The sequence below is a fragment of the Letharia lupina genome (genome assembly GCF_014066315.1).
Source record: "Letharia lupina isolate WasteWater1 chromosome Unknown contig_8, whole genome shotgun sequence".
NCBI lineage: Eukaryota > Fungi > Ascomycota > Lecanoromycetes > Lecanorales > Parmeliaceae > Letharia > Letharia lupina.
The window spans coordinates 1,433,333-1,458,785 of NW_023502977.1; the positions used below are offsets into that span (position 1 = coordinate 1,433,333).

At 51.2% G+C, this 25,453-nt stretch overlaps 10 protein-coding genes across 10 annotated transcripts; 7 read left to right on the forward strand and 3 right to left on the reverse strand.

The window, feature by feature from the left end:
- Window positions 1–2,379: 2,379 nt before the first annotated feature.
- Window positions 2,380–3,249, forward strand: HO133_010250 (uncharacterized protein; the record flags this gene model as incomplete). Its single annotated transcript, XM_037301105.1, has 1 exon — window positions 2,380–3,249. The coding sequence occupies one exon, from the start codon at window positions 2,380–2,382 to the stop codon at window positions 3,247–3,249; it is 870 nt and encodes a 289-aa protein (XP_037153922.1).
- A 1,850-nt stretch (window positions 3,250–5,099) lies between these two features.
- Window positions 5,100–6,868, reverse strand: HO133_010251 (uncharacterized protein; the record flags this gene model as incomplete). Its single annotated transcript, XM_037301106.1, has 2 exons — window positions 5,100–5,908; window positions 6,214–6,868. The coding sequence occupies 2 exons, from the start codon at window positions 6,866–6,868 to the stop codon at window positions 5,100–5,102; spliced, it is 1,464 nt and encodes a 487-aa protein (XP_037153923.1).
- A 611-nt stretch (window positions 6,869–7,479) lies between these two features.
- HO133_010252 (uncharacterized protein) lies at window positions 7,480–9,741 on the forward strand (the record flags this gene model as incomplete). The annotated part of the gene is made up of 1 exon (XM_037301107.1): window positions 7,480–9,741. One exon carries the CDS (start codon window positions 7,480–7,482, stop codon window positions 9,739–9,741), a length of 2,262 nt encoding a protein of 753 aa, XP_037153924.1.
- Window positions 9,742–11,540: 1,799 nt separating this feature from the next.
- HO133_010253 (uncharacterized protein) lies at window positions 11,541–12,718 on the reverse strand (the record flags this gene model as incomplete). Its single annotated transcript, XM_037301108.1, has 2 exons — window positions 11,541–12,211; window positions 12,280–12,718. The coding sequence occupies 2 exons, from the start codon at window positions 12,716–12,718 to the stop codon at window positions 11,541–11,543; spliced, it is 1,110 nt and encodes a 369-aa protein (XP_037153925.1).
- A 527-nt stretch (window positions 12,719–13,245) lies between these two features.
- Window positions 13,246–15,326, reverse strand: HO133_010254 (uncharacterized protein; the record flags this gene model as incomplete). Its single annotated transcript, XM_037301109.1, has 4 exons — window positions 13,246–14,697; window positions 14,753–14,953; window positions 15,022–15,137; window positions 15,233–15,326. The coding sequence occupies 4 exons, from the start codon at window positions 15,324–15,326 to the stop codon at window positions 13,246–13,248; spliced, it is 1,863 nt and encodes a 620-aa protein (XP_037153926.1).
- A 398-nt stretch (window positions 15,327–15,724) lies between these two features.
- On the forward strand, window positions 15,725–17,611 carry HO133_010255 (uncharacterized protein; the record flags this gene model as incomplete). Its single annotated transcript, XM_037301110.1, has 4 exons — window positions 15,725–15,986; window positions 16,205–16,774; window positions 16,931–17,320; window positions 17,526–17,611. 4 exons carry the CDS (start codon window positions 15,725–15,727, stop codon window positions 17,609–17,611), a joined length of 1,308 nt encoding a protein of 435 aa, XP_037153927.1.
- Window positions 17,612–18,078: 467 nt separating this feature from the next.
- Window positions 18,079–18,800, forward strand: HO133_010256 (uncharacterized protein; the record flags this gene model as incomplete). The annotated part of the gene is made up of 3 exons (XM_037301111.1): window positions 18,079–18,436; window positions 18,488–18,624; window positions 18,690–18,800. 3 exons carry the CDS (start codon window positions 18,079–18,081, stop codon window positions 18,798–18,800), a joined length of 606 nt encoding a protein of 201 aa, XP_037153928.1.
- A 647-nt stretch (window positions 18,801–19,447) lies between these two features.
- HO133_010257 (uncharacterized protein) lies at window positions 19,448–20,259 on the forward strand (the record flags this gene model as incomplete). The annotated part of the gene is made up of 2 exons (XM_037301112.1): window positions 19,448–19,880; window positions 20,048–20,259. The coding sequence occupies 2 exons, from the start codon at window positions 19,448–19,450 to the stop codon at window positions 20,257–20,259; spliced, it is 645 nt and encodes a 214-aa protein (XP_037153929.1).
- Window positions 20,260–21,165: 906 nt separating this feature from the next.
- HO133_010258 (uncharacterized protein) lies at window positions 21,166–22,126 on the forward strand (the record flags this gene model as incomplete). Its single annotated transcript, XM_037301113.1, has 2 exons — window positions 21,166–21,199; window positions 21,537–22,126. 2 exons carry the CDS (start codon window positions 21,166–21,168, stop codon window positions 22,124–22,126), a joined length of 624 nt encoding a protein of 207 aa, XP_037153930.1.
- Window positions 22,127–23,348: 1,222 nt separating this feature from the next.
- On the forward strand, window positions 23,349–25,156 carry HO133_010259 (uncharacterized protein; the record flags this gene model as incomplete). The annotated part of the gene is made up of 4 exons (XM_037301114.1): window positions 23,349–24,549; window positions 24,610–24,624; window positions 24,943–24,966; window positions 25,020–25,156. The coding sequence occupies 4 exons, from the start codon at window positions 23,349–23,351 to the stop codon at window positions 25,154–25,156; spliced, it is 1,377 nt and encodes a 458-aa protein (XP_037153931.1).
- Between the last annotated feature and the right edge of the window lie 297 nt (window positions 25,157–25,453).

A 25,453-nucleotide genomic window follows, 5' to 3' on the forward strand; every position in this document is an offset into this window, starting at 1 on the left:
GAGGCCATACACAAAACAACGCATGCACAAGTAGATATGTAGATAGATGATTGGGCATATCCAACACTGGGGCAGCTAAGACCTTTTTGGACATGCAAATAGTCCAAAAAAGGCCCCCCAGCGCTAGAAAACTCCCATGTCTGAGCGACATGCCCTGGAGTGAAATGAGGCTATATACAGGTGTGGGTGGGTGGGAGAAAAATGATATGGCTCTGAAAGAGACGAAATCGAATGAAGAGCCGTTGATAGGTGCAAAACAGGTGGCTATATAGCTCGTACTGGATATCTGTCCCCAACCCCTTGCCGGGGTATCAACAGGGGTACCAACAAGGGTACCAACAGAACGGCTGATCAAATAGCCACCAACGCTATGGCCTTATAATGGACCCACTAACCCATAGTCCCACTATTGCGATTAGTGCTTGTAAATAGTGAGGCTATACACAAAATAACGTATGCACAAGTAGATATGTAGATAGATGATTGGGTATATCCAACACTGGGGTAGCTAAGACCTTTTTGGATATGCAAATAGTCTAGAAAAGGCCCCCCAGCGCTAGAAAACTCCCAAACAGCCTAAGACGTCGTTTAAAGAGGGTGAAGGTCTCGAGGAGAACTCCTGATGATACCTACCGCAGTAAGTAGTAGGGACCGACAGCACTAGCGCGGACGGGCTGGAAGGTGCTGATACCGTAGTGATGCTCTGAGTATATAGGCTGGGTGAGTGACTATATATAGGCGGTAGGAATCTGACTTTTAACGGCCTAGCAATTGGATCTCGTCATTGCTAAGGCCGGCGTCACGTGCTAATGTTACAGCCCCTCTGCGGAAGGAATGGCCTGAATAATGGCCCTCAATATCAAGTGACGTCAGCACCTCGCGGAGGTTGCTGGTAACGGCCTCCCTAGTGAAGGAGGAGCCCCTCAGCTGGAATAGCGGTGTATTAGGTGGGGCTTCCCATCTGAAAAGGTGACGTAAGGCTTTGACTGCGCATGCGTTATCGCCTGATACGGCCACCGTGAGTGTAATCCCACGGCGAAATGGGTCCGTTTTGGACGCTGGAAGCGTAAGTTTCAGGTGATCATCGAACAGCCTCACCGAGCGACGTGTGAGGAATCATTCGCCGAAGTCCTTCTGTTGAAGGTCTCGCTTGCTGTAAGTAAACTCACCTACGCGTAGGAATGCCGCGAAGGCGAGGCAAAAGGAGGCATATAGAGTCGCCCCAGTATGGGTTGACTTATCGAAATGAGGAAGGATTTGAAGCAATAGATCCTTGGTGATTGGACGCCTTTCTTTCGTGTCAGCTTCGTCACGAAGACGTCGACTACCTGCAATGATGCGTTGTAACTGAGGGTGATGAAATACTGAGAGATCATCGAACCCCATGTCCACATGGGCTGACCTGAGGCCGGTGAGGTACGCCTTTATAGACTTCGACTTGACGCGGCGAGTGCTTAGGTCAGCAATCCAGCCCGTGAGGGCATTTATAGTTGCTGGAAAGGGAGGTTGGATCCCTGTCAGTGCGCAATAGGTCGTGTAGGATCTTGCTGGAGTCGTATATGTCTTCCTGGTTTTGGTAGCAAGCCCCTATCAGAGAAGTCGTGCGGCCTCTCGGGGCAATGCGGTCTGATTGTACCAATATTCTGGTGGGTCTCGCCCTATTTCAGCGGAGACATGAGACCTTTCAGCTGTGGATATGCGTTAGCGATTTTTCGGTACCGAAAACGTGACAGATTATCGGCCAGCTGGTTAGCCTTCGTAGATATCCAAGTGGGCACTACTATGATGTCGTGAGTAGCTGCCAGCATAGCTATATCGCGCAATGGGGCTATGGCTGGCCCGTGCATGGAGGATTTGCGTAATCCATTGACGTATGCGTCGTTATCGCAGTAGAGAATCAAGCGAGATCCTCGCAACTGATGTAGCCACAGCTCCATCGCGTGATGGACGGCCTTCATTTCTTTGAATTATATATCTTTGGAACGGTGACGTGTGGCTGTTTTGATGCTGAAAACGTCTTTAAGCTGAATCGATTGAATGTGGTCGGGATGGTCGAGAATGTAGCCTCCCATACCGAATTTTCCAGACGCATCGGTCCATATGTGCCACGTGACTCGACTATCGACGTGGCGTATTAAGGCGACGCCATTCCAGTGCTCCAGGTGTCGAAATAAGGTTCCCAGCCTCCTCCCAGCCACCTGTTGGAACAACCACCTAATTTGTGAGGGGTACAAATACTGGCCCAGGGGAGTCCTGAGATAGAAGAATTCATGCAATCTACACACTACTTATTCTACCATACCTGATATTCTGACAGGTTATGAGCCCGGGCTTGACGCTTAGGATACCACCGCTATTCCACATCTATTCTAGCCAGTCATGGACCCCGAAACCTCCTCATTCAAGTCACCTATCCGTCAGCTTACGGACAACAACTACTCTGAATGGCTTATCGATATCAAGGCCCTTCTTAGAGGTAAAAAGCTCTGGAACTACACTCAAGAGGCCCCGGATTCCGATAAATCAGTCACGGCCCAAGCCAAATGGCGTAATTCAGCAATGGAGGCTGCAGACCTCATTACCCCTACCATAAGTGGCCCCGTCAAACAGAAACTTCAGGCTAACGCTTTTGACGATGGCTACCTTATGATGAACTCTTTGGCCAATATCTATGCCCCGAAAGGGGACGCCGAATTCATGCGATTGACCCGGGAGTACTACTCGCTCCGGTACGAAGATTTCGACTCCATGACTCACTATCTTACCCACATCAAGACGCTGGAGGAACGTATTCGAGGGACCAATGTGGTTCTTGACGATGATAAACAGACTCTTCTCTGTCTCGGCATGACTCTCCCAGAAGGATTTCAGTATTTCACCAAAATTTGGGCTATGACGCCGGGGATGACTGCCGATAAAGCGAGGAATATGCTGCTAGAGGAGGAGAGACGTCAAAAGACCCTGGATATAGGCACTGTGGGCACTGGGGGAGTAGGGCTAGTTGCAATAACCAGGCATCCGAGTAAGAGGACTCCTAGCGGAAAGGCTATCGTCAACGATGTGGTATGTCCTCGCTGTGGGAAGGGTCACGAAGCGGATATTTGTTGGAAGTTGCACCCGGAATTGGCCCCGGAATGGCTGCAAGAAAGGTGGACCATTGAGAAGAGATCTCGGAAGCGGAAATGGGATGAGTTACAGCAGCAGGATCAAGAGGCACCAGGTGAAGAAGGAGCGTTTATTAACTTGTGACGGTCAGGAAGGCTTGTCGGTGACGGCCAGGAAGGCTTGTCGGTAACGGTCAGGAAGGCTTGTCGGTGACGGCCAGGAAGGCTTGTCGGTGACGGCCAGGAAGGCTTGTCGGTGAAGGAAGGCTTGTCGGTGACGGCCAGGAAGGCTTGTCGGTGACGGTCAGGAAGGCTTGTCGGTATCAGATTTGGGTATAGCATCATGTTTTTGATTGGGCTAGGGGAGGCAGGTCACAGGGGAGTGTCGAAATAAGGTTCCCAGCCTCCTCCCAGCCACCTGTTGGAACAACCACCTAATTTGTGAGGGGTACAAATACTGGCCCAGGGGAGTCCTGAGATAGAAGAATTCATGCAATCTACACACTACTTATTCTACCATACCTGATATTCTGACACCAGGAAGGTGTCCCACCATAGTAAGTCTGCCCTCATGTCGCCTGTGATCCGTACGATTACCGCAGGCCTTCGAAGGGCATCGAAAAGTCGCCTTAAGAATGCTCTTTCTGGAATCACGACTTTGGCAGCGAAAGAGAGGAAGCCGACCGCTGACTCGAGCTCCTGATGTGAGATGGTTGCCCTTTTTAGGAGGTTTTTGGCCGTGGTTCTCGCCTTGGCCAGCTTGTCCGGGGGGAGTCTCGCCTGCATGCGAATGCTATCGAATTCGATTCTCAGGAACTCGGCTATGAAACCCACAACATCCTTCGTGTGATTAATCCGAAGGCCTAATTCGCCACATAGCTGGTCGAACTGCTGGGCGTATGCAGTTGCGTTATCACCTGATAAAAGGATTACGAAGAAATCGTCTAGGTAGTGGAGCACTATTTCTTATAGAAGGATCGCGATTAAGATTTAAGTAAGGGCCTTTGCGAAGAGATCGAATAGGAACGGTGATATGCGTAGTTCGAACGATAGATATCGTTCTTTCCAATAGCGTCCATCGCAATTGAAACCAAGTAGCCATTGGTCCGATATAGCGACGGGTATGTGTCTGAAGGCGTCTTTGAGGTCTCTTTTGACGAATTAGGCCCTTGGGCCTTTCTACAGCAGTGCTACTACTGCGTCATCGTATGTAGCATATTCCAATGCGCCCCACTCCGCCTGGATACCGTCATTAACTGAGTGGCCGTGTGGGAATGAGAGGTCATGAATTCGTCTCCAACCTCCATCGTGTTTCGGTACTAAACCGAGTGGCGAACAGACGTAGTGGGGCTCGTTCTGAGGGTCAACCTCGGTTAGGCGATGCTGCTGGAGCTGTTTTTGGAGGTCCGCCGATAGTATTTGAGGTGCTTGACGTGCTGATAGGTGATTTTGGCTGCGATGGGCTGGGATATGGCCTCGAAAACCTATCTTAGCGCCCTTCCGAAGAATAGCCGAAATGGTCTTGGCAAATATCAGATCCGGGTGATCGTTCAACCATTTGAACTAATCGTTAACTATTAACGGTCCCTGGTAGGGTAAGTCCGGGTCTAGTGGGTCGTACAGCGCGTACGGGAACCCCTCAGATATGCACTGCAGCGACCAGGGCACCTGCGGGTGCCTTGGGAGTTATTCTGCCTTGGTAACACGGTTACCCAGTGGCAAATGATTGGAGCTACTCACAGCTGGGTTTGGGGCCTTGGGGCACTTATCTGCCGAATGATTTTGCTGACAGATCATACAGACATGTGAGTAGATGCAGCGCTCGCGAAAACAGCTACCTCTGTTGAAATTCTTGCAAATTCCAGTTCCTCCGGTGGCAACCTTGCTGGGGCTAGGCGCACCGGGATTTGGCTTGCTATTGCCCGCATAAGTCCCTTTGGGCACGAGAAGGTCCCTGCAGCTCTGATCGTCCGCTTCCCAGGCCTTAGGATCGTCTTAATCACCCTGAATACGTGCAGTAACAAAGGCGAGGTGGTAAGCGAGGATGGAGTTAAATCTGTAGGTGATGGGCAGCCGTAGTAGGCGAATAGCATACGCATGCAGGGCCTCATTCAAGCCTTCCTTCACGCTGACGTGTGCAAAGCGGCCAGCGGCTACCGAGTACACATGGAAGCAGTGCATCATGTGGTTATGGCCATTGACGTCCTTATCCTCCTTGGCCGGGGTAGTGTATATGTGAGCTAGTTTGGCGAAATTTTTGGTCTTAAAGGTCCCGAAGAAGATTTGTTTGAAGTACTTGACGTTCACACTTCGGAACCTTTTAGCAATACTAAGAAAGGGCTTCTTATCTTCTATATAACGAAAGGGAACCCCTCTTCTTTCCTCCCAGTCCGATTTAGAGTCGAATAAGTCCGAATTCGATGTGTTCGAGTGACGATGACGATGACTGCGGCTGTGGCGGCGGTGGTGGCGGCGTGACTTATGAACCCTGCCCTCGTGAGGATGGCGATTGTTTCGCTCCTCTTGGACCTTGGATAGCTGGGCTATCAATTCTTGAAGATCTACTTTGATAGTAGGTGGGGGCGTTTCATCCACCTGGTCCGGGCTCATGGTACCCGATGACGTGTCGTGTACGAGGATGTCCTCGCGGGGGGGAGGTGTTTTGGCCTTGGTGGCCTTGGGAGCCTTTTTGGCCTTGGGGGCCTTGTTGGCCTTGTTGGCTGCGTTGGAGGTCTTTTTGGTGACTTTGGAGGCGGGGGTGACACGTTTAACCGCTTTTTTGGACCTGGTAGCAGCGGCGGGGGCTATTACGAAATATGTAAGAGTATAAAGTGTGTTTGTGGTAGTTGGATAGTGCTTATGATAGTTAAATGAAGGCTAATTTGTATAGACTCAACTATGAAAGAAGAAGAAAAATGATATGGCTCTGAAAGAGACGAAATCGAATGAAGAGCCGTTGATAGGTGCAAAACAGGTGGCTATATAGCTCGTACTGGACACCTGTCCCCAACCCCTTGCCGGGGTACCAACAGGGGTACCAACAAGGGTACCAACAGAACGGCTGATCAAACAGCCACCAACGCTATGGCCTCATAATGGACCCACTAACCCACAGTCCCACTGTTGCGAGAGGTCTGTAGTTGCAAGTATAGGTCAGATTTGGTACCCTTTAGTTCCGCTGCTTCGAGCCCCAGGCGTACGACCTTGTCCGTGAGCTCGATATTCCGGTTGCGATGAAGGCATGCTTGTTGCTCTCTCGAGCGAAGTCTATCTAAATCGGAGTTGAGCTGGTCGACATGGTCCTTGAGATCAGTAATTGCGTAGGTCAGAGTGCTAAGGTGTGCCTGTATCTCCTTGGAGCAGTCAGCGATGTTTCTCGTGATAGGGCTAACATCGCTGGCCGGTCGAAAGGACTTGATCGTGTCATGGAGGACCGTGACGCAAGCGGCGTGTTGTCTGTTTACCGTCTTCACATCGGCTTTCCGTTTGTCCAGTGACGACTGGGCTTCGGTTTGGAGCCTTTCGACGGACAGACACAGATCTTGGAGTGTGTCGAAATTATCAGACACGTCCACCTTGGTTACCTCGTTGAGTCTCAAGGAGTACTGGTTGATGATGTTCTGCAATGAGATGAGGAGTTTCTCGGTTGGGGTAGGATCTTGTGAGACGACCAGCTTTTGAAGAATTGGAGGTTCGTGAACGATGTCAACTGGCTGCACAGCATAGCAATCGTAGAGAATTGGTGGCTGATTCTGACTCGCCATGCTGTACCGATAAGTGTGATTGAGAGGATGATCTTCTAGCAACCGCGGTAAAGTGTGATCCACAGTAGCTAGGATGTCCTAGGGAACAGAATCGAGTGACGGAACTGACAGAGGGTTGTGTGGATGCAATCAGGCGCCTGGAAGGACGAGTATGCTGTGTGGAAGCGTAACGAGGAAAGCTCAATACCTTTTTGGTGGGAAATCCTGGGAAGGTGACCTGGCTGAAGAAGATTGAGTTGATCACCGTGACCGCAACTTCAAGGAATCTCAGCATCTACAAGAAGTTCATCGGCTGATGGAACCACGTAGAGGAGTGCCGTAATCACTGAGTGACTAGACAATCTTTTCTGAAGAAAAGAACCATGAAGATGCCAACTTTGGAAGTCTTGTGTCTTTGAGGGCTGCTGTTTCGTCACGTTTTCCACTCGGCACTGGGAGAAAAGGTGAGGTTTTGGAGAGTCATTACATCACCAATATTTGGGCCTTTCGATCTCTCCGCCAAAACTCGATCATCGTAAAGTAGCTGCACCTGACAATTTTCTTGACATCAATTGATGTGAATTCCCCTCCATCTGCTTGACGTCTTCTTTGACGGGACAAGCAATCACAAAATGCAGAATCCACCAAGGATCGTGTACGTCAAGCAGACTGATTTGCCCTTTCCACCTCCCGGCTATCAACAGCCAGCCCCAGTTGGAGACGAGATCGGAGATGACCCCGAAAAGGTCATCGACGCGAGCGTCAACGCAACAGGTGACACGTTTTTCCAACTTCGTTGGTCATCTGGCGATCTCACATGGCAGTCGAGTGAAGACATGATCGGACTCGAGACTTTGGTTCGTGATTACTACGAAGAGCATCATCCGGAGCTTCCCGTGCCTGAAGAATTTCGCAAAGGTGATGATGAAGTAGACGACATCCTTGAAGAGACGCAAGCCAATGCTCGACTTGCCATCACCCACGTAGGGGTGAGGGAAGATGACCCACAGTACTATGACTCAGATGACGAGTCCGATCTGGGTGCTGTGGAACCATCGGAGGCTCCTGGATCGGAGCCCGACGACGAGGCAGATCCATCAACCCAGGTTACGGCGTATCCGAAGATGAAAGACCTTGACAAGTTCAACGCGGACACCACTGGATCTCATCCTCTACCTTCTGTCACGCGAGAAGAGCTCGCTTCCACAGCCAGCTTTGTCTTCTGTGAGGAGCTACATCAGCAGACTGGCACTTACGCTCTTTGTCATCACACGATTGCCGGTTTGACGGATTGTCTGTCTAGGCTGAACAACACAGAGATCCTGCAGCAAGTCAATCGACAAAGGACTGGTCATGCTGTGAAGGGTCTTATCATCACATTGTGGCTCATCGTCTACCTCAAAGCTCACAGCAACGTGGCTGTTACACCTTACGTTCATGTCGGCAAAAAGTGCGGGACCCTCAGGCGCGCAGCCATAGATCTGGCTCATGATACAGAGCAAGGAAATCCTAGCAAGAAGATGCTGGAACTTACCTTAGTCTACTGGGAACGCCGAATACGGGACGCTTATGCTCCTGGCCAAGCATTTGGATATGTCGATTGGAGCCTGATTGCATGGTGGAACGAAATCCCTAACCTCCCGATGTTGTTCCAGGATCACCATAATGAGCTTCAGGAAAAACTCATGCATCTATGGAAGGCTGAGGGTCTCACCGAAATGACGGAGTATTGTCTTCGACTGGACTTGAAGGCTGGTCGGTTACCGCTAGCACGAGAGGAGAAGCTCCGGCAAACGGTAATTAGGAGTCGTCGAATGCTAGGGTCCATGGATCCCCTCCTATTGGAAGCTTGTATATGCGGGAACGTGGCATCATTGGCGGAGAACCAAGGTAGCATCGTGCAGAAGGAACTGCGATCCATAGCCGCCAGGGACGAACTCACGCCTGGCACTTATGCAAATTTCTTCACAGATCATTCGGGCACGGCTCTGACCCCGGCACAATTGCGTGTCGTCATGATGAGCATGAGACGTTACTTGAACTTATCGGCTTCCACCCCCGATCTCGTGTGGATCTGGAGGATTGATTGTCTCCATTTCCCGAAGAAAGACTGGCTACAACATCACGTGCATCAAGGCTTACGCCGGTATACGGACTGGAAATCACGAGACCCCAAACACCCCGATAGACATTTCAAGCTTGACGAGAAAAGGAGGGAGATCCTGTTTCATTTCGTAAGGGAAGTGGAGACGATGATTGCCGTGTCCGAGGCTGCTGGACGACTGCATGTTCCATGTGCGAGACCTCTCACCGAGGTAGGCTACGCCAAACGTCCCAGTCACAGACTAAAGAGTCATCATGCAAAGCATGTACAGTCCAATTACATCATGAACCTGTTCCATGCTCTCATGATTGACTCATTCGGTACAGACTTCAGACTCCAACAAGTCATCCTCTATTCCTGTTGGAGACCCGGTCAAGCCTGGCTGAGCGAGGTTATCCTGACCAGAATGCTTCAGGCATACACAGATGGAGGCAAGGGACTAAGTCACTACCAGGCTGGTCTTTCAAATTGGTCGGCCACCCGCTATGTCGATTACGAAGTATGGTACAGAATCTTAGAGGAAGCTGATGTCGCCGACCGTTTGAACCAGAGTTACAACGTGGAAGTTGAAGAACAAAAGCAGCGCATAGAGACCTTGGAACAGCGGAATGCCAGGTCAAGAGCATTGTATGGTCCCGTTCCGTATCTCATGCAAGGGGAGAACGGTGAAGCTGTACTTGAGCTACTGGACATGATTTACGAGTACCTGAAACTTGTCCAGGATCGTGCCGAAGAGTCTGAACGAAGGTCTAGTTGGTCAGGAGTGAAGAGGAAGGACAGGAGTGAATGAAACCTCTATATCCATCGCGTACTAGCAAGCCGGATCCAGGCGTTTCGCAGATATATAGCTTTAGCAGAGCTAAGCCGCACGAGCAGATATATAGCTTTAGAAGAGCTAAGCCGCACGAGCAGATATATAGCTTTAGAAGAGCTAAGCCGCACGAGCAGAAGCTTCAACCTGAATATTTCCCCATCCTCACGGCAAGGCTCTCAGTTGCCCCTAATAGAAGATCAGCTTTTGCAACCCCTCAAGCTTTGGAACAAACGACTTTTGACTTACCAATCCCCTGCCAGTATCCTCCCTTTCCCTCCCTGATGCACATTGCAGTAATGGCAGTCGCGGCCTCCCAGATGTTATACCAGTTGGCGAACTGCCGAGGCAGACTCCCCGTAACTTTGAGTACGCATATCGGGGCTTTCGGACTGACCGTCAGCGTAGCTCTGTTGTAGATTAGATGGGGGAGATGGGATATGTACTACCTTCGGCTGGGGCAGAATAGTATGCAGGAAGCGAAACTTCCAGATTCGGGTCATGGATATCCTGCTGTGCAAAGATTCTTTCTTGTTTAGAAGCCTCCATTCGGTCCACAATGGCCCCACAAGCGTTGAGAACCATGGCTTCACGCGGGTACGGTTGCGCACTACACACCACTCCAGGAACAAACTTTGCGACTCTTACGGCGAGATCATCACCGCTTCCTGGATGTCCATTATCAGCAAAATGGGCGACCGCCCGGATCCGAGCGCGAGAGCTTGCAACTGCCACCTACCGAGATTATTTGTAACACCGCCTTGTGCTGGACCGCCACCCACACACTGGCGAATGACATAAGCTGCAGCAATGCCTGCTTCAGCCGGCTTTACGTGAGCTACCATGTCACTGCGCAGTTGCATAGGCTCAATATAGCATGTACCATCAGCTTTACAATACCGTCAGCATGGCACCAAAGGCATGGACGGATGTCGTAACCTACAGCTTAAATACCGTTTTGGGAGCCCCACATCATACGTGTTCGCTGCGTCGCGAGGCCCAAAACGAAGTATTCTCTTGGTGATTGGAAGTAGTGTCCATGCCTCTAAGCAGCTTGAGGGGCTCATGCCGGTGCCGAGTCCTGTACTGCACACGATTCCCCATCCGCGGGGTAAAGGAGGTAAATCAGGCGCTGGGCGAGGTCCAGCGGAAATATTGAACGTTGAGATGTATGTATCGTCCCATAATTGAGATGGGTCATTAGATGAAGGGGACGGGAGTGATGTGTTGAACTCATGGAGTGACAACGCAATGGTACCATCCCATTGTCGGGGCATAGTACTTGACGAATTTGATAGGTGAGAGGCGTTGGCCGCCGCACGGAGCCCGTTTGGTAAAGCTACATCAGCGGCTGAATCGGGCTGTGCCGGTAATATTGGTCGAATAAGCTGCAGACCAAGTGCCGAGATAGTAATGGATTTGAGTAAGGCGAGCTGAACAGGTAGCATGACTTAGCAGTGGGCGCGTCACCGTGATAGCGGTATGCCAGACCTTTTTCATAGGAGAGAGAAAGAAAACAAGGGCCAAGCACGAAAAATTCATATACTGTCGTTGCCGGTAGGTTTGAACACGTCATGCGGATGGACCAAGCGCGGCGCATAGAGTGAAGATTTTCATGCGGCGTTGGAAACAATTGAAGCGCGTGACATGCGACGAAACGTTCATAGCAATGGTTCGTAGCAAATCGGGTACAAGACACGGGTTTAGAGTGGTAGCAGCAAATAAGTGCTGAAGGACTAAATTCGAGCAGCCTGCCCTCTCGGAGAGAAACGCGGGACCTAGCTTTGATCATGTGTTATAACTTGTGTCTTGCTTCCGGCATTCCACCCATCCTGTGCGGACTTTCGACTGCGATACATATAAACTTCGACCACCTCCAACTCTTGCCCAGTCTCGCTTCTATACCGATCAGGTAGCGGAATAGCAGTATGCTCAGCCTCAGCAAACTCGGCACCTACCATCAACTCAAAGAAAATGGCTTCGCTATCATGTCGAACTTTCATGGAGACGACAACCGAAGCATTTGGGGAATTTATGGCGATCGAGCTCAATGTCTTTACAAGCCCGGGTATGCTGTCGGGGTTGTACGTGCAATCAGACACGATCACGAGATCCAACCGCTGTTTTGCCACCCTTTCAGGAAGCGGTTCATCCCAGTTTAAGACCGCGGTAGCTATTTTACCCCTGTTGGAGACGAACCTCGCATGTTCGACATTGTGGTTCAGAACATCCATTGCCTCCGGTAGATCGGTCAAGAGGACGTCACTTGTGGAGTAGAGGTCCGCAACTTGTAAACCAACGAGACCACACCCGCTTCCCAATTCCAGTATCCTGAGACCACGAGGGGTAGTTCTCTGGAGGAGCTTGGCGAGATCAGATGTCGGCCTTGGTTGTAGAACAAGTGTGCTTAGGAAAGCAGTCAATGCGATTCCTGCGTCCCTAGTAGCGTCTGTCAGATGACCGAACCGTAGCAATCAGTACATGAGCAGCGAGCTCACCAGATATGTCGGGCGATACTTTCGCCAGTCTCTTCCAATACCGCTCTTTCATGGCCCGAGTCCGTTCTGTACCTCCTCTCAACCACATTGCTGGCTTGACTCTTCTCCCAGTCGAATGTATCGCTCCACACGCTGAGGATCTCAAAAATGTTATCTAATAATAGAGTGTTCCCTTGTCTACTCTGTTCCGAACTCACAACAAGCCGCAAATCCACCGATGGACCGGCGTCTAAATTAACAATGTCGATCCACAAAGTTCGCATGCCGCTTTTCCATTTCACAGTCTGCCAGCCTGGCATCCAATCCTCTTCGTACTCAGTCGTCACGATTATGGCGTGGAGTGTAAGATCTGCTGGGTAGAAGTCATCGCCGAGGTCGGTGGTTACGGTGATGAGGGCTCGGACATGGCCTTTCTGGTCAAGCTTGGGGGATTTCAAGAAGCGGATGTACCAAACCATGGAGGGTGGTCAGTCTCTAACGAAAACGATAAACAATGAAATTCTTTCGACCAATCTTTCGGAGAATCAAGACAGGATGTTTCTTAGCACTGATACCTTTGAACAAATACGGTGTTCTTTTCGGGACGCGTATCTCGTAAAGGTTTTGGGGAAATGAAGAGTTAAACGACAAGAGATCTAAGACCGCTATTCCTGCCAAAGTGCAGGTCGTCGTTTCCTTCGAAGTATTGTTGCACAGTAGACTCCACTCGTAAATTGTATATAGGAGTCTAGGATCCTGGAGAAGGTGCCGACTGCCGTCCGTACCTAGTGTCGGGACGAAGATACTGGCCGCCGTAGCTACTTGTACAAGGAACGAGGGGAAGACATAATCTTTCAGTCTTTTCTTTAGCGCTTCCATCTATGGTTACACGGGTATCGACCACGCTTAAAGCTGGCACCCTGGTGCTGCGTTGATCACATCCTCCTCGCGAAGCTGCTCACTTCAGGACTCCACATATTGAATTGCATCCAAACGCCAAACCTCCCTATCTCGCGATCCTATATTTCCCTCTCCTTTGCTCCTCCATCAAGCTTTGCTCCTGACTCGGCAGCGGCCCCCTCCTCCTAACACCTCCAGCTCCAGGTCCTAATCCATCAGTGTCGATACCTGGCAAGCCACCAAAGCCACTGGGGGGCGGAGGAAGCGGCATTCCAGGAGGTGGCTGGAAGCCTGGCGGTAGTAGACCGGGAGGGAGTTTCGACATATCGAAGTTCGGAGGCGGTGGTGGTAGGCTACCGCCAAACTGCGGAGGTGGAGGAGGTAGAGTTCCGCTTGCAAGCATTGCTTTGAACTGTTCGGGGTCCATCCCTGCGAGGCCGTTTGGAAGATTAGGAGGTGGAGGGGGTATGTTTGGTATGTTTGGGTATCGTCGGGCTGGAGGTCCATCACTTGTGCCATTAGTGGGCATATTGAGGCCTGGAATACCAGGCAGGACAGGCTGCTTGACGGGCATCTTTTGATCCTGCAGCCCGTCCGCCTCGTCTTCTAATTCTTGCTCTTCCTCTTCGCGCATCACCTTTCGTCCGCCTCGTCGGTCCCAGGCTCCTTGCGTTTCTGTGGCCGCATCGCCCAGGTGGTATTTGTCGTTGAAGCAATCCGTTTCTCCCGGCCTTGGGCGTGTCCAGAAACGTGTCGCACGGTCATTGGACCCTGAGGCTAAGATGTGGCCCAGAGGGTGCCAATCGATGGACCAGACCGCAAAGTCATGCGCGTATTTGATCGAGTGGGCTGGATATATCGTTTGCGCGGGAGCGCTAGCTGGGTCTGCGCTGTCGTAGGGAGGTAGAGACGTCGATGCCGCCACGCCAGGTGGTGTATTAGGTTCGTCAAGAAGGAAGTGGCATATGCTGCCATCCGCGCCACCTGTGGATAGTAACGAGCTGTGGATAGGGTGCCAAGCTAAAGTCGCGATCTTGTCCTGGTTACCTCGGAGGAGGCATATGTCCCGCATCATTCGTAGGTCAAATATACGAGCTGTTTGATCCTGCGCCGCCGTAGCGAGCAATTGCCCTCTGTTCGGCTCGAACTTCGTCCTCGAGATGGTGTTCTTATGCCCGTGGAGCGTAGTGAGACATCTGCCAGTCCGCGGATCCCACAACTTCACATCATGATCTTTTGATCCAGAAACGAGCAGGCCTTTGGAAGGATGCCAGTCCACGGTCTTGGCGTCCCAACTGTGGCCTGTAAGCACAGACTCTTCGGTGCCTCCAGCGAAATCGAAAATCTTGAGGGTTTTATCATCGGATGCGGTCACGAACTTGCTGTCATTGGGTGAGAAAGCGAGATCACGAACGGCGTCATTGAACCCGTGGGCTTGAACTACTTTGACATTGTTAAACGTAGGCTGCCAATACTTTACAACACCATGCTGCTCTGAGGAAATGAGCCAATCTTCGCCGTGTGACCATGCCGCTGCTCGCACGGCGCTGTCATGTGCCTAAGAATCAAACGTTAGCCGGATCTACCAAATCACCATGTGAGACATCACCTACCTGTGAGATTGTCTCGAAGTTGAAGCCCATGCCATTCCATAGCGTAAACTCTCCAATGCTCGAGCCTGTCAACAGTCGTCGGCCCTCGGGTGTCCATTTCACGACGTTGATTGGATGCTTGACTTTGTTGAGAGAAGAGTGTAGGAGTTTCGCAGGTACGGCATCGGCGGCGTTTTGGAGCTTTGCAGAAGGCGGGAGCATCTATTCAATGGGAGGGGTCAGAACTTGTTTGATTTGCTTGTAGCTTGGATTCTCGTGCAGCTACATACATCGACTATGTAGCTTGGGCTTGGCCTCTCCATCTCCATACGCCCTCCTCCCTTGTATCGGGGTTGCCGATGTCGCATCCATTGTACCATCGAAGAGGTGTAGTCTGTGACGGGCCCTGTTCCGGAATCAGTGCACGCCATTGCAAAATGTTAAAGTATGTGAGCTCCAGCAAGTGGACTTGATGCGCAAGGTGTGGGGTGATTCACTGACTTCTTCCAAAGGGCCGACGATGAGGACCATCGTATCCGCCTCCACCCCCGAGTCCTCCCCCTCCATAGCCACTGCCATGATATTCCCTGTCCATGACTACCTTGTATGGAAGGTCATAGTGAAAGGCACTATTATGATAGCTAATGTGACAGTAGGACCTACTTAACTTTAGCACTCTGAGCTGCAGAAAGCTTGTTTGACGCGACAAGCGCGCATGCTTGTAAAGTACTGTACTTACGGCATCCGGGCATAATTCGGGAGATCTGCAAGTGACGTGCGTGCCCCAACCCGGAAAATGTTGTGCATGACAGTTCAAGAACAACATAACAGCGGACATTCCATCGCTTGATATGTTTGTCTCCCTTTATCAGCCATGTCTTGCTTACTGTAGACTCAGATAGGTTAATTGTCCAGGAAATTTCAGTACTCGCTATTACAGGTCCCTCAGAGAAAGAGCCCCCATTTTCGGAACGCGAGGAAGCATTTGCTTCAATGGCAGCAATTGCTCGCACCTTGAGCCCACCAGAGATAGCAAGCCATGATGCAACTCCAGCTCACGCCAACGGGAGTGTTCTCTCAAGCAATTCGAGTCCCGTCAATGGAAATGCTACTGGCCCCATTACGAGGGATATTTCGTCCAAGTACCGACACATCGCTGCAGTTCACTCGAGAGCCCGCACTTCCTGCTTGAGTCGTGACGCAGAATTAACACCTAGTTTTCTTGGTTTCAAAAATCTAATGGTTATTGTATTAGGTACGTACTTCATGACTGTCAAAAGCTGCGACCCTTGCCGGAAGTACCCAAAATGGGCTAACCAAGACTTCGTGCAGTTGTAATGAATCTACGACTGGTCGTTGAAAATTTCATGAAAGTAAGGGAGTTCACGTCTATGCTTTGCTTGATGCGACCCTGACAGCATCTTCAGTACGGAGTTCTTATATGTATACGCTGCCATGATTATCGCCGGCAAGACATACTTCTCGGTATTGTTCTCTACCTGCTCGTTCCTTGCCATCTCTTCGTCGCTTATATCATCGAACTTGCCGCCGCACACCAAGCCAAAGGTGCCCTTGGTCGTGCCAAACGGCATTCGGAGGATCCTCCGGACAGCGCACAAGCCGCTAAGAGCTTCCGAACAACATGGCTTACCATTGCTTGGGCCCACGGCATCAACGCCACCCTTTCCCTTCTCGTCACAAGCCTCACGGTGTACAACTTGATCCATCATCCCCTCATCGGCACCATCTCGGAGGTGCATGCCATCATTGTCTGGCTCAAGATCTGTTCCTACGCTTTTACAAATCGCGACCTCCGTCATGCCCTCCTAAAAGCCGACTCTGCATCCTCTATCCCAGAGCTCTACTCCGTCTGTCCTTATCCAAGGAACATCACCCTCAGCAACCTATCCTACTTCTGGTGGGCACCAACCTTAGTCTATCAACCCGTCTATCCCCGCACCTCTACCATCCGTTGGCCTTTCATTGCCAAGCGCCTCGCCGAAGCTACCAGTCTCAGCATTTTCATTTGGCTCGCAAGCGCCCGTACGTACAATTCCGAGCTGATCCTTCCTATCTGATGTGGAGCTTGAGTCACAAGACATGCTTCGGGGGCAAAGGGACTTTTTCACTCCCGAGACCTGTCTAGCAAATCCCAATTTCTGCCGTGAAGAAGCAATGCTGACCTCGAAGTCTGTATAGAATACGCCGCACCACTCCTCCATAATTCTGTTTTCAAGATCGCCTCCCTAGACCTCCCTTCCATCCTCGAGCGCCTGATGAAGCTTTCCACTATCAGTCTAGTAATTTGGCTAGCCGGCTTCTTCGCCGTTTTCCAATCCGTGCTCAATGCATTGGCGGAAATTATGAGGTTTGGCGACCGAGAATTTTACACGGATTGGTGGAACAGTCCGAGCGTTGGCACTTATTGGAGGACCTGGAACAAGCCTATCTATCATTTCATGAAGAGGCACATCTATGCGCCGTTGGTGGGGAGGGGGTGGAGTTCGAATGCCGCGAGCGCCTGGGTTTTTGTGTTTAGCGGGGTACTGCACGAACTGTTGGTAGGGGTGCCAACGCACAATATCCTTGGTATGTTCGACTCTCATGATCTCTTGTGACCTTGTCTACGGCTAGAGGGGAGAGGCTGACCAAGCCCTATTTCAAGGTGTCGCGTTCATCGGGATGATCGTGCAGATACCGATGATTTATTTTACATTGCCGTTGGAGAGAATGGAAGGTATATATGGAAAGCTGTTAGGGAACTGCATTTTCTGGATCAGCTTCTGTCTTGTAGGTCAGCCGCTGGCCGCGCTGTTGTACTTCTTTGCATGGCAAGCCAAGTATGGTAGTGTGAGCAAAAATCAAATTTACTCGATGTGAATGCAGGGTATTCCATCATGCAACAGAACGACTGGACAACGACAACCGAAGAAGTTGTAGTGTGGTAGAATTCACAACGTGAACATGCGAGAATTACGTGAGGAAGCTGAAATCCTTCCACTCTAAGCGAGATACAAAGGGGTTGAAAGGCCTGGGAAGAAACCACCATCTCGGGCCCAGATCCTTCACCTATCTATCTATTGCAACCTTTTCGATCTACTTGATCCGATTCTTGAAACCATCGCGGATCCTACAAAATTCTCACTTCTACCCGCCCCCGGCTTGATTCACTGAGCTATCTATGATTCTCATACCTCTACTTCCGTTCAACAGAATCTCTTCAATTTCGATATCGGCATCGACCAAGATGACATCAGCCTCAAAATGTGATGTGCACCAGTGTTCGAATTGCTCAAAAGGTACAACCCATATTTGCAAGGCCTGCAAAGCGATGCCCAACGCCACCGATGGACAAGTCTCAAGCGCAGGGTACTGCGGGGCGGAATGTCAAAAGGCGCACTGGACTGAGCACAAGGCCCAGTGTAAAGCTGCGCAGGCGCGACAAGCTTGGTATCGTGCCGGGGCGATGGCGCAGCAGATTTTCTATCTGTACACCAAAACAATCTACATGGTGTCCTGGGCGGATTGAAAAGACTGGAACGACTTGGCTTATACATCCCGGAGTCTACACCGGTACAAGCCAACTGATGCCATTCCCATACGAGAGAGTCCCAGACGTGCATGACCAAGAAGCGCTCCTGACCTATCAAAGCTGCAGTACAGCTGTCTCGGAGATGCACAATGTTGTCAAAATTCTGCTCAGAGGTAAGGCGTCATCAGACAACTTCGACCAAGCTTCACACTGACCGGAGCTAGGTCTCTACCCCAAAGTCGACGAAGTCAGTCGCTTTCTCAAAGGCGCCGTCCTTAGCAATGCCGGCGGCCGCGTCAATGCCGACGCCTTGAGGAGCATCGTGGTGCTTGACAGCATGGCGGGAGTGGGCACTGTGATGGTGGTTTACCATACTGGTGACACGATTTCATCCATCCTTCCTCCCACCTACATACACCTTGGCAGGAAAAGCTGACCGGAATCGCCTGTCGGACAGATGGCAGCGGGGCACAAATCACCAACGACATCCCTAAGATGAAGCTCAAAGAGCGGTTGGGTTCGGAGAAAGAGCAATAGGTGGATACGATGGACTTTGGAGTGATCAAGAAGTAGGTCTTTGCTTTCTCGCCTTGCGATGATTTCGGGTGCTGATCGAGGTTATTTGCAGTATTAAATGGTCCCTCGTGGACGATATGGACGCCATCAAAGCGTCACCATATCTCAAGAAGGGCTTGAAGGTCTTTGGTTTCCTTTTTGATATCATTAAGGGAATGGTCACAGACGTTGAGGATTTGTGATTGGACGATTCTGTGGGGTGAGAGAGTGTTTCGAAGTGGACGATAAAAGCCGGCGTTATGTGGAATATTGCTTCTCCACTCAGCAGGTCTGTTGTGCTCAAAACAGTTGGAGATCAGACTCGAGTATTCAGCGTGACGTTGATATGTGTAACTCAAGACTGGTACGGATCGTCCCCAATATACCCGGCAGTTGATCCTGCTTATCTATCGTCGATATTGGGCCAGTAATTTTCTCGTCTCTGACCCGGCTAGCTGATCGATCGCCCACGCAATCATCTCGCATTGTAGCGACACTCGACTCCCGCTTGCCGACGGACCGAACCTGCTTTATACAGACAGTTGAGACATAATACTAAAGTGTCACATCACCACAACATGACACTCCTAATTTTCTCCATTATCGTCACAGTAGACTAGAGAGCGTCGATGGCGCACAGGAAAGTTTGCAGGCCCTTCGTCCTGCTCTTCCTCCTTCTCCGAGCCGATGCCATCGTCACGTTGGCAATCTCCCCCACGAACCCCGTGTCTTTGCTCAACGACACGATCATAGCTCCAGCGTCAACGCCACTTGCAGGACTCATCTCTCAGAACGCGACCTCACCGAGCCTCAGTCAAAACATGATCGACTACCGCATCGTCGGCACGCCCCTCGTCCTCCGCATCACCGAAACCGGTCAGACTTTGAGCCAAAGCTCTGTGAACCGAGTCATCGACGCCGCCATCCGCCGCATCGTTGGGAAAATCAACAGCGGCGCTGGAAGCAAACCCATAGACGGGGGCAAGTTCTGGCAGTCGTCTTCCGATATAGAGGTGCGCTTGAACGCGATATCGGATGGGCAACTTACGTATTTCTTGTTGGGTAAGCAATTTCCCCGCTGGTGGTGGTGATTTTCTCGACAACAGAGGATCTATTATGTGGCAGCAATCATTGTTCTATTCATCTCTGATGTCCCTGCTTGCCCAGCCTGCATCATATCCCAAGCTCCATTCCGGCGAACGAAGTGCTGACTCCCGAAACCCTCGCAGGCGATGCCATTGCAGGAGCCTGGCAGTACATGAACGAGCCATGGAGTAGCTTTCGGGAGATCGTCTTTGATATAGTGCTTGCTAGCAAAGGTTGGGACTACATCGGGTATGGCCGTTTTGCCAAGTACGGGCCCTTTCCTCCTCCACCTCCTAGCCCATCTTCTTCTTCTTTAAGCCGGAGCACAAACCCTGCGCCGAACGATATCGAGTAGAGAGTCGCGACAGAGAGGTGTCCTGGAGAGGCGAGCGCATGAGAGGGACTCTCCATTCACCGTGGGCTTTTGCAGCCATCACGTGGGTGTATAGCCTAGACTTAGGAATGAATATCCTTGTTTATGGGGTAATACGGACAGCTTGTGATTCATGAGGTGAGTTTCCTTGATGTCATCGATAGTCAGATGTCATGGAGGCGGAGCAGGAAACGTAGATGGTTCAAAGGGAAATATGGTAACATCGCCTTGTCTGCTCGGCGGTGAGTCTGTAATCCTGACCACGAAGTCCAACCTTTGCGAGTTAGAAACTCAAATCAGGAGATACGAACGCTACCCCTCCGATCCGCCATGTAAAGACATGGATTTCTGATCTTACAATCATAGCTCGGCAGTGACGTGTCAGGCAGGAAGTTGGAATCTTAGATTGTATGGAGCTCAGAAGGTCGTGCAGAGTCCAGGAACCTAAGAATGCCCTTCCGAGTCGATCGCCGTCAGCTAAGCATATGGGCAGTCTCGTTCTATGTTGTATGGGATAGAATGGTATCGAAATTTGGCCTCCACGCTTCCCGGCCACCTGATTTTGTACTGTACTTAGGACCTGGCCCTGGAGAGGCCTGGAGAAATCAATCCGTCTGTTCTACACAACACATGCCCGATATTTCAACAAATGGTACGTGATATATAGAAATGCCAAGACACGCTAGTCCCTCTCCCCCAAACATCACCTTTCTCCGCCAGTCTACCTACGAGAGGCAACCCGGGCTTTACCACCTCGATCTCTCTTCCCATCCTGCAATTTCCCAAAGCCATCACTCCTCCCTCGTGCGATCCGCCCTCCAGACATGCCGCCCAAGTAGGTAGAGCGCGAGGGTGAGTGGGAAGAACGCACCGACGAGACCCCGAACCATGCGGGCGCAGGAAGGCAATCGACCTACTCGAGGTAAATCCGACTTGCACGGATACATCCAGATCAAAAATAAGGTCAAAGGGTCCTGAAAGTGAACATTCGTGCATATAAAGAATCCGAATCGCGATAAGCGATATACACATTTTATATGCGCGTGCCTTGTTTCGCCCCCCCCCTTTCGTCTGTTCTTACACCCGCATTATCACTGAATCCAGAAGTCCTGTTGTTCTTTCTTGCCACATCTGGAGTTTGCAAGTTGGGAGGCTTGGTTCAAACCATTCCCAAAGGCCTTCGTTAGGAAGTCGATTTTCATTTGTGTGCAACAAACGCGTCGCATGTTGGCAAGAAAGAAAAGAAAAAGGAGCTCCAGTCGAGCTCTCCAACAACATCACCATGAACATCTTGCCTGAATGCATCCTCCGCATCCTCCTCACAACATTCCTTGTCGCCAATAGTATAAACGCATCTCCCATCAATAATGCCCTTGACCTCCTATCCCTCGCCGCCACCACCACTCCTCCTTCCAACCTCACCCTCCCCATCCCCATCCTCGGCGACCCCTACTCTTGCTTCGACGCCTACCTCTTCAACGACCGCCGCGCCAAAGTCAGCGACTGCACCCGCGCCGCCGCCTTCCTGCCCAACCGCCACGAACCCGGGACGTTCCACCGCGGCGACTCGGACGCCGATCCGTTCGCCCTGCCTTACGTCGAGACCTACCACTCCTGCTCCATCAAGGTCGATCTCAAGTTCGGAAGGCCCGACGAAGGGTCGTGGCTCAGTGTCAATATCGCGGTGAAGAAGATTATAGAGGCTTGTATGGTGGGGCAGTATCCGATCGGGCAGACGGGTGGCGTCACGACGGCGGGGACTGAGGGCAGGATTGCCGTTACGGTGGGGAAGACGCAAGCCGTGTTGGGATTGGGGACGAATGAGACGGGTCTTCGTGGTTCGGAATGATTGTGTGCATCACGGAGTTGTGGGCGTGCGTCGTTCAAGAGCAGAGGCCGAGACTTTTTCTTCGGTCAACTTTTTTCACACAATCGTTCGATTGGTATTCGCGCCATGAGTCGGTGGCTGAGGTACTAGATGGACGCCGAGTCTGCAAAGTTGGGTCTGCGATTGCAGAGGAGATGTTGTATACACAAAATGCCAAGATCCAAATCAATCGCATATTCCGATTTAAAAGGGGAGCGCATGCGTGTATGCAGTGACACTGAGATGATATCGTGAAACTTCCCTGGCGCCGTAATCTGAACACAAAATCCGGGTAATCTTATTTATTCAATCTTTCACCCGAACCCGTAGTCACTTGATCTGAGTGCTCTGGATTACTTCTGGGAAAATCGATGTTCTCGTGAACAATTCAAACCGAAAGCCAAAGTGCTTTACCTACTCCCTTTACGTCCCATTGAGCCGCTTGCAAGAATAACCTTCACAGGCAATGAAGACTAAAGAGCGCATATGCGAATACCGAGACTCACCGGGCAGTTAAGTATTGTGTGTTACTCACTCTTCGCTTGTCGGCTAGATACCTAAGCGGTAGACCATGTCTTTTGTTTGGCGGCTGGTTTAATAATGGTTTCGTGACTCTTTGCTGGTAGCCTCACAGACTCCGTGGGAACATGGAAGTCATGCTGCTCTGCGTCCGGGTTCTATGGATCTCTCCGAGCCGTATCGCATCATCAGACCTTACCCCCACTTGATCTACCCTACTTTTCGGATGCGTCCCGCAGCCTCCTGCAGTATGTAAATCTGCGGGTTCAATAGGTTTCAAAACCCAGCCCTGCGTTCTGGATCAAGCCGAAATGGATCGTTGCCGGTTCTTGACCCCCACATGATCTACCTTTAATTGCGTCCTCCAGCCTCCTGCAGTAAACATTTGCTGAAAATTGAATGCAAGATCTCGGCCTGCGTTGTGGCTCAAGCCGAAAAGGGATTGCCGCGCCAATCGATGGTTGAGGCCACTGTCGGTTAGGCAAATATATAAGGTAGGTTGCGTCATGCATATGTACGAGGTTAGCTTTCAAGAGAATTCAATGTAAGCGATCGATGGATGCGATGGAATGACACAAAACCTGCGTGAGACCCGGGTGTCGAGGGTGGTTTCGAAAACAAACTTGAAGTTATCCCCAAGGAGATAGGATCTCTGGCCCACTCTGTCCCCCAAGTTACTTGAAAGATGCACACAAGTCGGTTCTCCAGACTCGCCATCGCCATAGCGACAGCAGATGTCGCAGCCGCAGCAGTACTTATGACGACTCCAGTCAATCCACCTTTGCCACTGCAGCCACGGGATCTGGATCTTGTGCAGCCGAGCGCGCTTGAACCAACACCAAATCAGACCAAGCTTACGGGCTTTGATCTTGTGCAAGCTGGCACGCTTGCCCGACCAAGCACAAACGCGACCATCGGTCAATGGGTAGTAGCCAATCCCCCAGAAGACATCGCCAATCAAAGCTCGTTGTTGCTGCAGAAATGCGTGGGTAACATTGACAACGTGGATGTTTCGGCTCCCAATGTCTCGGATTGGTCTTGCTCATTGCCCGCCAACCTCGTCGCGCGAGATGGGCCAGGGCGGAGACTGCCATATGAAGTCGAAAATGTGAGGCCGCTGGCACACTTGCGTACACCTCAGTACAACACTCTTTATACCAAGACATGGTCGGTGACATACGAGGATGCCGATGGCAACGGATACAATATTACCTTTCCTGCAGGACTCTGTCCCGACAACGTCATCGGCGATATCGAATCCCCGTACCGCGGAGAGATGGTCTACAACGCAACCTTACTATCCTTGTATCAGTCTCTCATAGGGCTGTCGCCGGAAAGGCTGTACAACTACACCATGAGCATGTTGGAAGCGGAGTTGGCGAACCTGTATGCCGCGCTCGACGCCATCATCTGCGATCCACCGATAGGAGGATCGAGAGCGCTTTTGCAGCGATACCGGCCCCAAGACATGACCGGAAAGATCACCTTGATCCTGGTCGGCAGGGTCGGAGGTTTCGCCATGGTCTTCAGTGCTCTCGTATCCGCGATCGCACACGAAGGCCTCACGGTCCATGTTCCGGCAATTGGGAATGTTTTACTTGTCGCAGCAGTCGGTGCCATTGCTGCGGCGTTTGAAAGATTTATCAACAGACGCAGGCAGAGGGGCGATGTACAGGTCATGGAGGCCTATATCGCGAACGCGTTTGTTGCCGCGGCGGCACAAATCCGACTGCATGCTATTGCGATTTGGTCGATGACGTGCACGAGAAGTGAAATCATCTTGGAGAATATCAAAAAGTTGTTGGCCGGTAATGCGGATGGCATACCACAGGCCGTGGCGCGGCCGGATGGGAATGCTGATGATGTTGCCATTGTTCCGCAGAATCGTGAGGGGCCGCTGGCTAGGATTGGGCGTTTCTGCTCGTAGGGTCTAATAAGAGACCCAGCTAGTCTTTATCCAGGTCAGACTGAATTGAAGTGGACTTAACGCACAAAATGAACTTCTCTTTGCCAAAAAAAAAAGCATTGACGTAAAATTCGAACAGCGAAACTTTAAAGCCGGGCTCAAGATGAAGAGCAAAGCGGTGAACCACTGCTGCGAGCGATGGTGAATGTCATACTCGTCAGCCCTGGCACCATATCTTGTTTTGCCCTCGCTATTTCAGAGTGTCTTCCTTGGGGGTTGAGGGTAAAGCGGCGAAAGCGGCTGTACTTGGTCAAGGCGTCGCAGCCAGTGGTTACAGCCAACCCATCACCCCCGAGGCCCGAAACGTTTACAGAACAGGGGCGTCTGGAACAGGAAGGTAATAATAGCGACCCAAGCCTTCAGTGATTCGCGGACAACTGTCTCCGTCAGGGTCAATCCTGACCACGAAGTCCAAAGGAAAGCCTTCACAAAACCTCATCCAGGAAAGTACAAACGGCGGCGGTGCGAACTTGACTTATCTCCTTCGTACGGACGCCAACGTGTGCAAGGAGCAAAACCCGGAATAGGAAGGTAGTACTTTGGTCTGTTGTGGTTCGGCCGGCCGGCCGGAATCTGACGGCGTGTCAGCAAAGGCCCACCTGCGGGCGCCAAGCTGCGGGTCTGACAACGAGGTTCATCGATTGCGAGGTTCGAAACCTCGGACGGGAATGTCCTGCCGAGCTGATTCCATAACTGGACCTTGAGTGTGGCAGCCTGCAGTTCGAATGTCAACAGGTGCGAGGTCCGAAACCTCAAGTAGGAAGGTAGCATTGACAGGGCTGTCGATGATTCGCTCTCAAGCCTTGCGGGCGCGATGCGGGCGC